The sequence below is a fragment of the Montipora capricornis genome, chromosome 7 (assembly GCF_036669925.1).
Source record: "Montipora capricornis isolate CH-2021 chromosome 7, ASM3666992v2, whole genome shotgun sequence".
NCBI lineage: Eukaryota > Metazoa > Cnidaria > Anthozoa > Scleractinia > Acroporidae > Montipora > Montipora capricornis.
In genome coordinates this window covers 38,721,527-38,739,196 of record NC_090889.1, presented here as the reverse complement: position 1 = coordinate 38,739,196, position 17,670 = coordinate 38,721,527, and the positions used below count along the sequence as shown (strand labels likewise).

The following is a 17,670-nucleotide window of genomic DNA, read 5'->3' as shown; positions in this document are numbered from 1 at the left end:
TGCAAATAGAACGTTTTTGCTGTTGTTTCCGCTCAAGTCTTTCCTCCGGATTACGGCTATTTTACTGAGCAAGAGACGCACCCTCTTAGTGTGCTCTTATCGGAGTTCGGTCAGTCTCGTCAACCTCTTGTTTCCGGTATTTTTTTAGACGAAAACCATTCTTGTGATAAGTCGTTTCTCATAATTGATCTTCGCCAAATTTGCCCTTTCTCCAGGAAAGATGAATTTTGCTGCGATGTATTGAAACGTGTTTTAATTTCTTTTTTATTTCTTTGCAGTATAATTGACGCAGGATTTGTTCTCGCCAGAGGAATGAGGGAGGTAGTTTGGTTAGCAGGAATTCTGTGGGTTTCATGGTTTTTCTGTTCAGTAAGTTCCGGGTTGGAGCCTGGAGAGCAGGCCAAGGTAACTACGGCTCTCGAAACAGCTCAGTTTGTACTGAATTCAATTAACGAAGATTATACAGCTCAAGAAAAGGCCATCAAAGAGTTGCAGAAGGTTTCGGCTCAAACGAAAAGTGCTAAACTATTGGAGAGGCAGACGAAATTAGCCAAGATCGGTTCCAAAGTTGGCAAAGCTCTCAAAGCAGTGCAGGCTGCATCTGCTATTGCAAGTTTTGTCTTTACCTTCTTCATGCCAAGTGAGCTCGATGTTATCACAGGCTTGATAAACAAACGCTTCAACGAAATCAATAACAAGCTCGATCGTCTGGACGAGAAACTCGACGAGATAGAGAAATCTATCAGGGTGAATACTGCTTTCAACACTTTCTTGTCTGCCTGGATCAAATGGGAGTATAAATCGAGGAATGGAGCCAAGAAACTAGCCGGCATCCGCAAGCTAATGGGGACTAAAATACGAAGAATAGACCAAGTAAAGCTCGCCGAAGAATACGTTAAATACTACGAAAACAACAACTTGGATGGCAACCTTCTGAACCTCTACAGAATGGCAGCCCTCCCAAACGCTATTACCCAACGAAACATCTTCGACCTATTTATTGCTCAATTTGGCTGCGACATAACGAAGCTGTCAGAATTAATGATCCTCGTCAAAAACATAATGACCAGCGCTGCCCAGCAGAAAATGACCTACTATTATTTCAAGGGTTACCAAAGCAGAGCCAAGAACAGTTTCAAAGACATCCAAAGTTACTTTTTCAGAATTCGTCGAGCCTTTGACGATCGAGTCTGGCACTGCAGAAGAAGCTCTCTGAACCACGCTAAGACGGATGCCAAGAAGATTTTGAAGAATATGAGGGGATCTGCACAGGAGAGCATAGTTCAAGCCATCTTTAATGAACTTAAAGTGAAGTACCCTTGGTACACATGGGCTGTTGCAGCAGTCAAGAATGACCGTCCAAGGATTCGTGGTCTTGAGTTCAGAGGCAATACATACTTTCGCTTAGAAGACCGGTCGGATCCCAAGAAAGTTAAGGCGTATTTTGTGGTCCACGAGGACACAAAGTCGTCTGCAAACTGCATTGACATTACACAAGCCAAGACCTTACTGGTTTTCAAAAAATGCGACGGGTGCAATTCCGACTATATCTACGCTGCTGATAACATTCTGTCCAAGAAGAGATGCGGAAGCTCGACGCTCGAACGGGTTGCCAATATTAAACAACAGTGCTCCAGATGCCGCCACTGTACCTACTGTACCAAGCATGTGAAAACGGAAGTCCGAAGTTGGGCGTTTATTGCATCAGCAGTCAACACTATCAACGACATATGTCAGTCAGACAGCTGCAGTAGTCACGGTCAGTGTAGGCAAATACCATTTACGAAAACTCACCGATGTATCTGTGAGACGAACTACGAAGGAGAATCGTGTGAAAAACGCTTAGACTTTGACGAAACCATCGAAACGCTGATCGCGGAATTAAGAAAGACTTTCAAAGTTGTAAATTACGTTCCTACCACTGTCGACGTGTTCTTCTCCATAAGGTCACTGTCCAAGAAGTTAAACATAGTTTTGCAGAAGATCAAGGCCTCCTTTGCTCATACGAATAACATCATCAAGCATTCTCAAATCATTTACAACGTCGAAGATATAGCCGATCTCTATGCAAAGCTGCAGAAGAACGAGATGACTTTTGATCAGTTTGGCCGAAAAATCGATAACTATTTGCAGACAGTCTCAACCTATAAGCTACAGAACAGATTGAAAAAGATGATTCTTGGTCAAGGCACTTTAGACACCCCTGGAAATGACGTCTATAATTCGTACAAGCGAGAATACCTAAGTCACAATGGAGGTGGTTGCTCGGCAAAGTACAATGAAGATATCAAGAGTTTCAGGAACAGCTTAGCCTACTTGGACCAGGCACTTGGAGAGGCGCTGTTACTACATCAAAAGTGGTTGCTTGAAACGAAAGGAAAAACAGAAAACCTCCGCAAAAAGTACAAGAAAGAAGCAGAGTACATTCACAACATCTTCAAAGGTCGACAGCAGAAATACAACCAATACTGGAAGAGATACAGCTGTGGTCCTGTTAGTGTTGATGGTACGAGTGTTTCCTGCAAGGACGAGTTGACCTTCGAAGGCATGACTGTAACTTTAAGGTGCGACAAGCAGAGGCGCTCGACTCCGAGCCAAATTACTTGCAAGAGGATTGGCAATATCTTGAAATGGGACTCTCAACCAAAATGTAAATACCGTTGGGGAAATTTTGGTGCCTGGGGTCGTTGTTCCAAGACCTGCGGTGGAGGAGTTAAGCTCCGTTACAGACGTTGCTTAGGAACAAGCAATGTCAATAGCTGCAGAAGAGACCAGGGTGGATCAAATTACCAAACTGCAAAATGCGAGACCCAAGACTGCTGCTCTGCTCAGTACGGGAAGTTCAAATGTTCCAATGGAAGATGCATACAGAAAAGTTTGCTCTGTGATGGAAATAATGATTGCCGGAACAACGATGACGAAAGCAGGTCTCGATGTCCAAACTTCATTCGCTCGGGTGACCTGATAGCATTAAGAAGCAAGGCCAGAAGAAATCAATGGTTGAGCTGTTATTGCACTGTAAACTGTGGTGTTGATCGTTGCAAACTTCGAGGCTGTCCTGGTAGTCAAATGACGGGCAGCGATTGGAGATCGTGCAGCAGTGAAACATTCAATCTGTACTTGACACATTACCGTCCTGGGGAACCTGTCAGATACGGTGACTCAATCGCACTTTATTACGGTGCGGGCCACTGGCTGAGTTGCTGGGGCAGTGGGGGTGTTTGTCCGACAAGGAGCTGTCCCGGTTACGGAAGGTGGGATTCCAGAGATACAAAGTACTGTCGCGGAGAAAGATTTTGGATTTATTCACCCGAACGTGAGGGCAGGTGTTCTAGCGATACAAGATTGGGTTGTCGAGGAAAGCCAATACAGAAGGATGACAACGTCTTCATACAATACTCCATAAAGCGAAGCCGGATAGGGTATTGGCTGAGCCAAGACAACAAGGACATCAGAACCCGAACCTGTCCTGGCATTTACATCACCAAATATGACAGAAGATGCAGAAGTGAAAGCTGGAACATTTTTGCCCGTTAGAGGTCACGTAGACGACAGGACATTTAGAGCTGCTAGTGTGATTCGTTTTTTTTTTTTTTTTTTTTTTCTTTTGCAAACATTTTGAAACATTCCGTTTTCTCTATCATATCATCATATTCATATTTATCATGATTTAGCCGATTTAGGCGGTACGAACATTGTTGAAGGCGAAAGGCTTAGACAAGAAGCCTGCGATAATAAATAAGCTAAGAAGCATTTTTATTACACAAATTCTAAGCACAGCGTTTTTCACATGTGCATTACAAATTGAAATCAAACTCGGACCCAAATTACAAACAACGATACAACTGACGTCTTGTGAAAATGTAACGTGCAGCTCGTCGAGCACGCCTTCTGAAATGTCGTGGGATTTTGAAACACCTTTTCAAAACCCCTCGAAAATCGTAGGCTCAGGCAATGTTGAAAGAGGAGAGTTGCATGTGCACACGTGGAAGGTACAAAACGACACCTTAGCGTCTAAATCGCCCTTCAATTTTTTCCATTTAAAGGGAACCTCCACTAAAACAACAAAATAACTTTAAACCACAGAACATGTTTACAATTGGAATTGCTCAATCTTTTTCCAATGAAAGCGTTTGTATTCGAGAAAAATAAATTCCAAAAAACGCTTATTTTGGCTTTCAAATTTCCCGGGCGCCGCCATCTTGAATAATTGTGACGTAACTTGGTTGCCCTATTGTTCCAGAACAATCGCTCTTTGTATCAGAACAATAGGGCAACCAAGTTACGTCACAATTATTCAAGATGGTGGCGACCAGGAAATTTAAAAGCCAAAATAAGCGTTTTTGGAATTTATTAGTTAGTTTGGGTTTAGGATAGACCAACTTAGAGCCACTTAGTTGCCTTAGTTTTATTAACATTTTTTTTTTTTACTGTTTGTTTAAAGACTAACATAAAATGTGGAACGAGCTGTTTTCGAATAGCGTAGTGATATCAGCTTGAATGAAGAGGCCTCGCTCCTTACCAGTGGTGCAAACATCCCGCATTCTTTGCATCGGGTTGCACAACCTCTGACCGTGGTTTCTTGCGCTTTAATTTCTACTGTTACTGCAAAGCAGTCCAGCGAGAAAAAATAGACAGCTCGAATTCTCAATTCAAAATCTGTCCCCCAACAGGATTGTGACTCATTAATTTGGTGATTTTCTTAAGTTTAGTAAACATGGGTTCCTTTTGCAGGTACCGGAGCACAGATTACGTAAAAGAAAAAAAAACAAAAGACAGAAAACAAAACAACTCCAAGTAAAAACTAGTCCCAAGTGACCAAAAATACAATGCTTTCCGGTACATGCAGAAAGACCCTAAACATGGGATAATGCCAATGACTTTGCTGCATGATTATCTGGAAACCTATTGTGTTTACTAGGTAGGATGTAGGTATATAAAGTGATATATTAAATTATCTGTAATAGGCAACTTTCAATATAGCGTCATTTGACTACAACTACCAGAAATCAGTTTGTTTTTCTTTCTCGTTTAATTTTGTATTTCCAGCAGGGTAAAAATAACAATAGCTGTAATTAGCACGAGAAAAACAAGACCCGAAGGATTCTGGTAGTTGTAGTCAACTGGCGTCATCATGCAAAACACATGTTCTATTGATGATGACATGTGCAAGCAATGGGCCATTTCCGAGTTGCTGTTAGTCTCGGTTTCGAAGTGAGTCTTGGTGCTCAACTATTGAAAGGGAAATGAGTTTGATTTGCATAAGAATACGCAACTTACTTACATTTGAATAGTTGTGCACCAGGACTCGTTTTGAAGCTGAGACATGCAGCAACTCGGAAATGGGCTATTATGTGTAATTGGATTTGACCGGAGTTGACGTTAAGAACGGTTAACTGAATCGAATGATCAGTAATAAACTCGTTGACCACAATAGATGACTGGCGAAGTTCATTGTCTCCCGATGTACTAATGGCGAAATGCTGAAAATACCTTATGTAGGAAGACGACAGCTAGGGTAGGAAGGAGCCAAAGGTTTCTCTGTTGACTGTTTTTTTTATTTATTTATTTTATTTTGTTATTTTAAGGGTAGGATAGGGCCACGCCTAGAAAAAAGAGACCAGATGGCATCATAATCGAGCAGCCTTAGGCCCTGTCCACACAAAAGCGCTTTTAAAACTTCTCTTTTTATATATCTCAAACGTTTTCATTTTCTTTCAGGTACGTTGATGCGTTTCAAAACTCATACATCGTCGAAGGATCCCACTTTTGAGAACGTTTTTAAGAGTTTTCATTTTCCATGTGTTCCTGCTGAAACTCTAAACCACTGACACCGAAATATTTTGGTTTTGAAAGGAGAAAGCTTAAGCAAGTTATAAAACTTACAACATCATGAGCTTTTTTATGCCTCCTGCAGCGTTTGGTTCCAACCACACATCTGCAGATATCATTAAACTGCCAGGAGCATAGCTTGCTTAGGAGGTGTAAACGGGGGAGCAGAATTGAGGATGTGGAGGAAACATTCACTCCCAATGCCTGTGTACACCTGCTAAACAGGCTGCGAGGAGCCTCAAAATATTAGCTTCGTGGCATGCGGTACGGTTGCTTTTAACTCGTCTTCTCTTAATTTCCTTCACATTTTGGCGTAGTCGGCCACTTAGGCTATGTTAAGGACGTTCGCACTAAATGTTTGTGCGTAACGTTACTGCACAGGTAACGCAACTGTAATATGTCACACATTACTTCGAGCATTTTTGAACCTTTGCAGAAACCGTGGGCGATAAGTTTTGCACAGTGTTGGATCAGAGAAGATCGTGATTAGTCAAAATTGATTAAAAAATATTTATGAAGTCAAGTAGACTACTGCAGGACTGATATTCGCGTTGTTTCATCAGTCGTGGCATAGTTAATGCATGGAGATGGTTATGAAACTGGACAAGTTCCTTTGTTTCATGTTTTTGTCCTTTTCTTTGGCCTTGACCCTACATAAAAACACGCCTTTTTTCGAGAAGATAACCAATCAAATCCTTCGATTAAATTATGCGCAACTAATTTGCGAACCCGTTCGAAGCGAAGACAAAGATTGTGCAGGGTCACGGTCAATTCAACATCGATTGCAACAACATGGTTCTCGCTTTTGAAAGTTCTAAGGTTTCATAACCAGTCCCTCGATTAACTATGGTCGTGCACTAGTCTACTTGACTTTCATAAATATTTTTCAAGAATTAGTTAAAATAACATGGCACACTTATTTCCGAATCATCATGAAACCATCATCTGGAAAAGGTAGCTGCTGATCGAGTAGTGGCTGAAAGTTTGGAAAACTCGGGGACGAACCGTTGCGTAAATTTAATGGGGCTGTCTTTTTAAAGTGTTTTTATTACCCTACGAAAGTTTAAAATTTTCCTTTACTTTCGTGAAAATAGAGCAGTATTTGTTCCTCGCTTCTTGAATAGTGCGGACCTGCGTGGAAACAACCATCAATTAAATTTCACAAAAACCACACTACAGAAGACGAGCATGACGGCAATAGAGAGATATTATACAAAACACTAACCAAATAAAGATGACGTCTGCTAAAAACTTCGTTGCTATGCTGGACAAAGTTTTTTTTTTTTGGGTGGGGGGGGGGGGGGAGGGGGAGGGGGTAAAAACCTGTCATCCCTTCAACGATCGATCCTCTCTTGGGTCCCAGTCCTTCCCCGACAGTTCACGCAAAAACGTGACAATCGAAATTTTCCAAGAGCTTTGCAAAATCACATGGATTACTTTAGTTACTATCTACAAAATATGATGAAATGAAAAAATTCCCTCCATAAGAAGTTATCTTTTTTTAACATTTTCTTTCCTCGTGCCATCGAATTCCGGTAGTGGTTGCAACGGATAGAGCGTCGAAGATGAACTCTACTGTTTGCGACATCCCTAGCGGCATGCAATTATCTGAAATCTCACTCCTAAAAACCTATGCACGGAAATCTTCATTCTAACAGTTTATTTTTATGATTTTCGATGAATGAGCAGTTGAGGCTACATCTCGCTATTATGACCGATTGCCATTTTCTCCGAAACAAAGTCGGTGACCCCCAATCTTTTTTTCATTTTTGGAGTAAGTACTTTATGACCTAACTCTAGGCAAGAAACGAAGACAATATCACCGTAGGAACATTTTAACGCGAACGTCCTTAAGTCTCGCAAACATGACATTTATTGTAATAGAAAATTTTATCGCTTGTGGTTCATTGTCATTACATGTATAATAATAATAATAATAATAATAATAATAATAATAATAACCACCGCTACTATCATCATTATCATCATCGTCATTTATTTCTTTATTTTATATATATATTTTTTTTGCGAAATCAAATATTGAGAATTGTACAGTCGCCTGTACAAGCTAGCTCTCCTGTACTAATAAATACTGTGGCATTTAAATCTCTTCAGATTTCTGCATTGGTTCAGTGATGTTTGTTACTCGGACTACTGGGTTGTAGAAAAACCCACTGTAGGCTTCTACGGGACTTCAAGGTTATGGTTATGGTCAGGGTTATGGTTGGTTAGAGAAGCAGATAACAATGATGTAATGTACATTTGCTGATGGACGAACAAAAGGAGCAAATGAGAGATCTTTTGTTTTCGTCCACCAACATGGCGGCGATGACGTCACGTGAAAACCACCTAAAACCACCGTCAGCTGACAAAAAGGGTCGACTACATGTACTTCACTTAGGGCCTCAACAAGCGATGATCGGTGACACTCGATGAAGTTCGCCACTACTTCTGTGTGATTATCGCGATTGATTTTCCGATCTGTTTCCCTGATTGAAAAAAATGTTGGCAAATTTTTTCAACCTTAAGATTCAAATTCATTTTGACGATCACAACAATCGATTCCTCAAGGCAAACCACCCACAGTCAAACTTCAAATGTTATTGAAGCCCCTTGGATGAGAACGTACGAAAGTCGTGTAAACTATCTAATCCCCGTCCTACTCTGACCTCTCCGCACGCGAAATTAGAATGGGACTAACAATCGGCCAGCTCCAAGACGGCTTTGTGATCATTAATAAAGCAATGTGTAGAACAATCGGCCTTTCAATGCTGTTTAATTAAACCCGGTTTCTTTTTTCTCTTTGTTTGCTTTATCCCTTTGCCACTGCTTTAGCCGCTCTCATGACTGCCATGGTATTTTTATTTACTCTGTATTTTCCTATTGTGTTTCCGTACAAATAAAAGCCCAACTCAAGTTACAGCTGTAGCTTCCGTCCAGGTGGCCGAACATGAAGGTGCAGTGGCAGCCGCTGCTGTCTCGATTGGGTTTATCAGTCCAGTGCATACATGTCCGATATGTCAGCATAAATTGATTTATGTTTGTTTGCATAGCCGTCACAAGGTGTCCCCTTGCTGTTCGATTAGGTTCAGGGATAGAATGGGAGCTGTTGGGGATGGGGCTAGTTTTACTAGCGGAAGCACAAGCATTGTTAGCGGACTTGAACATTAGAAACTTTGCACCTTTTGGTAGGACAGAGGACACTAATCAACTACAGTACAAGTTCATATAACTGTGAATGTTGCTCCTGCTCATGCTCTTTGCCGGAAAAAGCCCCGGCCTAAAATTGACGACATAGCTATAATAAGATTGCTTGCAACATTTGTCCGAGTTAGTCTGGGTACCGTTAGTGTCTAAAAGAAGGCACGCAACAAAAATGGTTAATGGCAACCGTTAATTGGAAGACGAGCGTGCGCACTAAAAACCTCGACTTCTAAACCCCTAGTGCGATGATGCTGAGAGCTGAAACTCGTGTAATCCTACAGGAATACCAACCTAATGGATGTAATAGCGTAACCGTTACTTGGGAGTCATTGTATATTGGCTTGGTAGTGTTCATTGGGTTTTGTTCGTCTTGTTTTTCCTTCGTTACACGAAGTAAAAGGCCAATAACATTGCGGAAAGTAGAATCGAGTTCCTCTTTAATATCAGTAATATGTGTAACTTATTTCACAATGTGGTACCCGCTGCAGCACCTGTGTTACTTTTATTTAGGAACCTAATTCAAAACAATGTACATCAGTGCCTTCAAAATAAGAGAAATTATGGGGACACTGCCACATGGAGCAATCCGTTAGTCGTCGAGGCTAAGCAGGCCACTGGTTTTGATAATCGATTGGACTTATAGGATAAGTTATGGATAGTTAAAAGTTTTTTTTTGCATAGTGTTCGGTATTTATTAGGTTATTCTATCCCTAAGTGGAAATACATGGCTCCTTGGAAAATCCCTGTTTGGTGAAAAAGATTCCGTGATAAAGTTTGATGACGATGAGTTTTGTGTAAGTACTAACATTGGTTTGTCTTGATTTGCTTTTTAGCTATCTTATGCTGAAATGGTTGGATGCAATAAACCAGAGGTAAATGAATATTTTTTTGGAAGTAAGAGGCACCATTTTGTTGTCATTATTCAGACAAGTGGCGAGGGGTGGAAGTGATAGAATATACTCAGAATTTTCAAGGTCATCGTTGGTGTGAACAATTTGTCGTTCAAACCTAGTTTTTAATTCCTTTTCCAAAGAATTCTATTTAGACAAGAAACAAGGAACGATTCGTTTCATCTCATGACGGAGAAGCCAAAATCAAGGGAAAATAAAGGTTATAGAAAGGGAGACGCGGATAGTACGCGATGTCCACTTATTCTCAGTATGAACACGTTCACGTTGCCCTAAAGCGTTATAAAGCATTGTCGCACTGTCACATTTCGTGTATGTAGTCCAAAGACAAAGGGAGACCACTTTTAAGAACATTGAGTAGCCAACCTTTTTAAGTTCATGAATTTCAATCAACGCCTCTCCTTAATTTTCCGCTCTGTGACATTCTTTGTTTAAATCTTGACAGCAATTTGAACGCTAACTTTGCGTTCTGGTCTTTTTCAGTGTCCTATAGAATGGTTCCATTATGGCTGTGTTGGATTAACAGGCGCTCCGAAGGGAAAATGGTTTTGTCCGCACTGCCAAAATCAAATGAAACAACAGAGAAGAGGACGCCGACACAAATGATTTTCAAAACGTTTTGGAACAATTATTGCTGAAAACCATTTCTGGCTCAACGAGACCAAGCTTTTGGATCTCCATCCCTGGCGTATTAAATCACATTAGTTGACAGTTGTCTTCTTAGGGCGTGTCGCCTGACCATCTCCAAAATCTCTAGTCACCATACTGGCGTCTTGCATAAGCGGTCCGTGGAACCGCCTACACAACTAATCGTTGTTTGACCCTGGCAGTTGTTCTTTGTCGAACATTGCACGTGGATTGACTATTTTCAAGTGTGTTAGGTACCAATGGGCGAAGCATACGTTCCTTCAGGAGAAGATTGCGTGACTAATGAGCATGACTTCGTGACCAAGCTTTGTTGTCCAAACAGTAGTGCTTTTCTTCTTCTTTTTTTTTTTTTTTTCTCTGTAATTTGTTCAGTACACCAACATGGCCTCCATGACATAAGGTGTAAGCCAAGGACTAAGCTTAAAGCTGTCCCTGGGTAGACTGTGCCATCCACACAGGGTAATTCAATTTTCTAGTCACAGACTTTGCTCCATCCATCTTAAACATTATGTGTTTTTGTGTTATGGGGAGGGAGGGTAGGCTAAAATGGATATTCGCTTCATGAAAAGGGGGGCAAACTTTGGACACTTTTGATTCTTTCATAAAGGTGTAGACAGAACTTAAGGCTTGTAATGTCATGTTTTAAACAGTGCCGCCGAAAGATTGATAGTGTGAATTCTGTCAACCTTACTACGGGAAAACATGTGGATATTTGATGATTTGGTTAACAGAGCTATGCACCTTTCAAACGTCCAAGGCCTGGCATTTACCTAGGAGAATTGATACCCTCAAAACAGATAAATCTTTGTTCAACTGCAGAATGCCCTTTGGCAGGTACTTATTTGTTTGTGATTGAATGAGGATGACATCTGTCGTATTCTGATTCCATCAAATAATACTGCCGAAAATAATACTAAAAAAATGGTGGCAAGGTATTCTGTAGTCATTCCCCTGCATCTTTACTGGAGTGCTAGAGTTAATGATATTAATATTTTAGAGTATGATATTAATATTATAAAATCATTTTGCCATAATAACAAAAAAAAATGTTCTTTGCTTACTCATTTCTTTCTCTTAGACAAAGCAATTCTGGAGGAAATCTTTGAGCAAACAAAGCTTTTGAAGCTAGAGAAAAAGGTAACTATTTTGACTTCCAAAAGTAGCAAAAAGCTCAATGTAAGTGGTAGTGGTTTGTAGTGGTATTTACAGCATACAATGGTTAGTTGAAAGAAAGCCATAAACGTAACTTGAATTTTACTTGTGCAATAATTGTGTTAGAATAGGTTTCATAATACCATTGCTAACTAGCCTGCCTTTGATAAGATAACTAGGAAACTTTTACTGCCTAAGAAATAATTAACAAATAAATTATTCCATGATTGCATGTTGGATATCAGATGGTTAAATTATAGCAAACAAGGCGCATAGTGCCCAGTAACCATTAACCAGTCTCATATCCAACAAGTGCCAATGGAATAATTATATTGTTTTATTAAATTTTCATCAAATTCTGAATGCTTGGACACTTGGAAATTAAAGTCAATCAGTTTACTTAACACAATCAGTTTCGATATTAGGTCATATGGTATATGTGAAATTATGAGTTTATAATGGAGATTGTGTGAACCAATCAGAAAGCTAGAAATGCAGTATCTGAGGTCGAACATTTAATAACATTTTAATAATAATTCTTATTATTATTTATGTCATAGCACTAAGGCATGGTGGTTAATTTGCACATTGTTTTTACATATGTACAGTACAGACGACTTGTTTCATATCAAGATTTTATGAAAAAAATTACTCATATTGATGTAACTGAAGTACTGTTTTTTCTTTTTGCTGTGAAGCTCAGGCATAATCATGCCCTTGTGTTAGTGTATGACTTCCTGTTTGGTCAAGGGATTCAGTGTGGTAGAGACTTGAAGCACAGCGTCACCAAACACAAGTCTGCACTGCAGTCATGTTTGGCTCGTTTGAAGATCAAAGCCAAGGTTTATAAGAATGAGGACCTCTTACCCAAGCAGATCTTAGACAAAGGTATGCACAAAAATATGATAATTTTTGTTTTACGCAGCAAGGAAGTTATTTTGATTGAATTAGTCTTGTGCAGCCACTGTTCACAAAGTGACATTAGATTTCATCTAGTTTACAAATTGTCTAGATTACATGATTTTAACCCATTGACCCCAAGGAGTGGGACTCAATAGATTTTACTCTGTCTAACACCAGACGATTTTACTCGTCAGTGGGGTATGTCCAGGGTGGTTTAGGAGTGGCTGGGTTAACAACTTTTATTTCCACTCAAAAACTATATCCCCTTGCAAGTGAACCAACTTTGGTCAGTTTTCATTCCATGGCAGTGGGAGTGAACAGCTGAAACATCCCCACAAATTCTTTCATTACAAATGTTGGTTTTAATCCTTATACATATAGATAGCTTAGTGTCATAGGGATAAATTAAACCTCAAACTTGGTAAAAATGACTTAATTTGATACTCAAGACAGATCCCAACCATAATTATTATAAAATACATGATAGCAGGTGAACATTCAAAACTTGTTTCCTTGTGTTCTTCTCTTTAACTCCATAATGGGTATTTCTTTTACTCAGAGAGAAATATTAATTTTTGTGGAGTGTTCATGAACAGAGTAAGCTTTGCTTTCACATGTATTACATTCACATGTTATAAACAGCGATTTATGATTACATATATACTAAATTTCTTGTGATGTTTCACGTAGATTTGATCCCACGTTATGTCAGAGTTAACACAATAAAGAACTCCATGGAACAGGTAATCCAACATTTCAAAGAAAATGGTTATGAGCAAGCTAATCAAACCAATGTAGCATCTTTTGTCATGCAGGTAAGTTCTCAATTCCATTGACAAACCTCTCCACCTTTTTCTTAGCAAGGTCTAGCTCCACTCAAAAACCCTTTAACCCTTTCCCTGACTGAAGAGTGGCACTTACAGATTTTACTCTGTCTAAAACCAGACGATTTTATTCGTCAATGAATGTTGCTTCAGGGATGAAAAGGTTAACAACATGTACAGTGTAGGTGATGATGATTAAATGTAAAACTTTTTGTGGGCCGAAAACTGCTTTGCATTCAGAAAGTTCTTTGAAAACAGCGATGCAAATTAATTTGTGATGTCAACCTGGTATTGAACGCATTCTGCTTCATTGCTCGGTTATTTGTTCAAGAATGACCACTTTTCCCATCTTTGAAAGCCAATAAAATAGCGAAATTTCAATCAAAAGGTTCCCAAAACAACACAATGTATTTAGGATGATTTCGGATAATTAATAAAGTTGAAATGTGATTTGAGGTGATAGGCACTTTAAACGAAAGTCTACAGTAGGTTATTTACAAAATCCCAAAATAATATTGTTTTGCAGACTGAAGTGCCGGTACTCTCACAAGACGATGCAAAAATCCAATGATTTCATATGAAAAACGTTTTCAGCTACCCTAGTTTTCATGGCAGATCTCCCAGCTGCATTGTGCTGTAGATTCGGATACGTTAATTTTAGTATCAACATTCAAGGGAAATTAATTCCCTCGTGCTGCTGGGTTTTTCCGTGTGCCTTTCTTTAGAACTTTCTTTCTTTTTACTTTTAGAGCAAAGCCACACACACTAAACAGTTCTTGTGTGATGACCACTTTTCAGATCTCGTTTGTACTGATGGCCCTTAAGAACATAAATGAACACCAGCTTAAAGCTCAAAAATAGAAAAACAAAACTCAACCGAATATATTCTACCACAAACGAGCAATGCCGTGTTACAAGACCATGCATCCGTCCAAAATTTGGACCGATGGAATGAACCCACTCATTATTATAGTCATAAAATGTTTTTGAAAGGCAAAACAATGTTCATAAACAAACATGCGTTGTGTAATACATTTTAAATCTTCAATAAGACAATTAGTGTTTTTCGGAGGCAAATTTAATTAGAGAAAAGTCCGCCACCAGCATTGTACATCATTTAAAAATTAAATTACCGGTAGGTTGCAGTTTCATTGGTTATGCATCAGGCGTTTATGTCGTTCTCCTCGTCTGTCTCTCCAATGCCCAGGGATCTATCCGGAAGGGGAATTTAGCCACTATTTGCCGTGGTATATCCTAAACGGATGCTTTAGAACTTCCCATTTTAAGATCACTACAGCATACAGGTACAGTATGTCTGCCACACACATATAATGTATTTTGTGTAATCACCTGTGTATTTATACTAAAATGTATTATTGTTCAATTCCTTTGTCAATATTTTTTTCTATGCAGGAAGCCCATTACAGTACATCCTTTAATTTTCAATGACATGATACATGTAACTCTCTCTGCCAGCTACAATTTAAGATCAAAATTCCCTTGTCGCCTGCTTTCAACAAGATCACATCCAGTGATGGTAATGAGTATTGAAATCTCACCATTCTTTGAATATTTTCTGTATAGGCCAGCTGTATTCCAGCTCACGTCTTGCTACCTCCCCCTGGTTCTCATGTGATCGATGCCTGCGCAGCCCCAGGGAACAAAAGTAGCCATGTAGCAAGCATAATGAGCAATAAAGGGTATGATCAGTCAATCAATTTAAGTATTATTTATTAATATTTCTTATTTTTGGGAACCCCATGACTAATTCATTCTCTCACTCTCTTTCTCAGCCTTTAATAGTGTCTTCAAAATTTAACAGTTATTTCCTTTTTTCATTGACTATCATTCAAAATTATTATCTATACTCTAATCACCGTGAAACGATTATACAATATTTTGTAGCTAATCTTAATAAACACAAACACAGCATCAGGGGCGGCCATCTCGTTTATTGAATGATATAGGATACAGCCAGCGTTTACATCATCACCATAAGGAAAATATAGCAGTGAAAAAACAATAATTAAAAGCAAAGTTGAAAGAGATGCCTTAAATTGGCTCTTACATAGCCTAGTAGCCCCGAGGGATTCAACAGACCAACAAACACGCCTAAAATACTTCTACAGTTAACATGAATCATACATAATGAACGCACTCCCGTGTCATTAGCGAAACGTTACAAAATATATATCCTTTGCTCTTTCCATCAACTTGTCCGAAACTTGACAGCTTCTTTTCTTTTAATCTGTTTTACATGTATATTGGAGTTAAGATGAATCTTCTTTTCAGATGCTCGTATTCTTAATGCTCTGTCAACCATCATTTCCTTCCTGCAGAAAAATATTTGGATTTGACACTGACAAGAAAAGGCTATCAGTAATGGAAAAGCTGATGAAAACAGCTGGCGTAGACTGTGTTACAACGACAAACTGTAGTTTTCTGGAGGTTGGTATTAAGTTAGTGTCTCTCTGTTAAGTGAACTCTCTCTAGAAGGGAGTTAAAGTCTAAAAACACTTGACCATGGCAACGACAATACCAGGAATAAACTTTGTTTTAGCCCTTTTGAGTAAAAGTAATATCTACAGAAGACCACGTCAAGGTATATAACCTTAGGCTAATTGTGAGGTTTTCAAAATTATTCCATCTTAATACAATAATCCATTTTTATTATACTGTATCTGTCAGATAGTACGTGCTCTGTGATTGGCTATTAAAACTAGTTTCCTTTTCCTCGCGGCTGATTACCACAGATAACCACAGAGATATAATAAACATCTTACTAACCTCGTTTTCGCGGTCGGTACTGTAAAATTACGGTTCCTTGTTTTTCACGTTGATTTATGGCCCAAGCGGGAAGCAGTCCACAATTTTACAGTTTGGACCTCGAACTCGGTTAGTTGATTCACTGTATGCCCATGTTCTCGTCAAATCCTTTAATTTGGAATGTGTCAGGTTGATCCCTTTGACGAGAGATACAGCAAAGTTGACTGCATTGTGGTTGATCCATCTTGCAGTGGGTCTGGTATCACGACCAGAATGGATTTACTTGTAGATGAGGAACAAGAAACAGCTGAAAAAAAGGTACATACTCGGCTTTATTTGTCAGTAAGGCTGAATGTTCTGGAAAATGTGCATTCTAAAAAAAGGAGTTTTCCATGGAGTGTCTAATGTAATGTAGCGAATATTAGTTTTGTTTGCCAAAGCTACATTCATTTGAGTGATTGGATTAAAAATGGGATGCTACATTCTCTTTCATTTTCTTACATTTTTGGGATTCGTTTTCCAGCAGGTTGCACACAATTTATTGTTCTTGCTTTCCGTTATGATCATGAATCTTTGATTACTACTATTGTCAACGAATGAAATGATATATGAAATGAACGATATAATGAACTTGGGATATGCATTCAAGTGAAGGTATGCAATTGCTAAAATTGCGTTCGTAACTGCGAGGATCATAGCTTCACTTGATTTCATATCTGCAGTTCAATATATGATTCATTTCATACATGTACATCATTTCGTTCGTTGATTTATTCCGACACGGGAACATTTGAACCCCCAAATAACCAATATCGGTGGCTTCATAGCTCAGTTGGTTAAAGTCCTGCATTTTTCATGCTTCTCCACGCAATTGCTATATTTTCTGCACAGTATTCTTGAAAATGTATCTCTTGTTATGGTTTCTTTGTATTATTTTGATTTTCTCTTTCGCTTCCTCCGTAGAAGAGACTTGAATCTCTCGCCAAGTTTCAGTTATCAGTCTTGAACCATGCGTTGTCCGGCCTTTCCTTTGGTAAAGAGAGTCGTGTATTCAACATGCTATGTTCATCAAGAGGTATGAGTTTCATTGTTTTGTAGTAAATTGTTAAGTACGAAAACAAACGAAATAAAAGTTGACTGAAGCAAGCAAACCAGCAACACTCTTCTTGTGGCCGTAATTTGGAACCAAGTGAAATCTCACTTAGGGAGATTCGTTCCCAAGACAACCAGAACTAAATTGTTAGCTACAACACACTTGACTCTTTAGTTTCCATAGAAACTTTGCCAGGTTCAAATTAATCAGGCTATGGAAATGTTCACCCCCGGACACTTATCTTACGCTGGACCAAGAACCTTCAATTTTCGAACCGAATTTGTTGAGAGAAGAATGGGGCAGAGGCGAATGGAGCCAATGTATTCCCACTTTGTTTCCC

General features: G+C 39.2%; 3 protein-coding genes across 4 annotated transcripts in view; 2 read left to right on the top strand and 1 right to left on the bottom strand.

Moving 5' to 3' along the window:
• Positions 1-312: 312 nt before the first annotated feature.
• Positions 313-3,636, top strand: LOC138057938 (SE-cephalotoxin-like). Its single transcript, XM_068903840.1, has one exon. The coding sequence runs from the start codon at positions 313-315 to the stop codon at positions 3,535-3,537; it is 3,225 nt and encodes a 1,074-aa protein (XP_068759941.1). The 3' UTR covers positions 3,538-3,636.
• A 5,645-nt stretch (positions 3,637-9,281) lies between these two features.
• Positions 9,282-15,949, top strand: LOC138055921 (28S rRNA (cytosine-C(5))-methyltransferase-like). Its single transcript, XM_068901786.1, has 7 exons — positions 9,282-9,380; positions 9,870-9,930; positions 11,671-11,729; positions 12,443-12,632; positions 13,338-13,462; positions 15,056-15,171; positions 15,811-15,949. The coding sequence occupies exons 1-7, from the start codon at positions 9,282-9,284 to the stop codon at positions 15,947-15,949; spliced, it is 789 nt and encodes a 262-aa protein (XP_068757887.1).
• LOC138057163 (uncharacterized) overlaps positions 15,417-17,670 on the bottom strand; it is a 17,436-nt gene continuing 15,182 nt past the window's right edge. Inside the window, exons 4-5 of one of the 2 annotated variants that reach the window (XR_011133605.1) lie at positions 16,259-16,544; positions 15,417-15,804 (exon numbers count right to left, since the gene is read on the bottom strand). Coding sequence is in view for 1 of the 2 variants with exons in the window: in XM_068903225.1 (XP_068759326.1) it covers positions 16,423-16,544 (122 nt within the window). In the remaining variant the exon portion in view is untranslated. Of the gene's footprint in view, positions 15,805-15,930; positions 16,545-17,670 lie in introns of those variants that run through there. The other variant, XM_068903225.1, reaches the window with a different exon arrangement.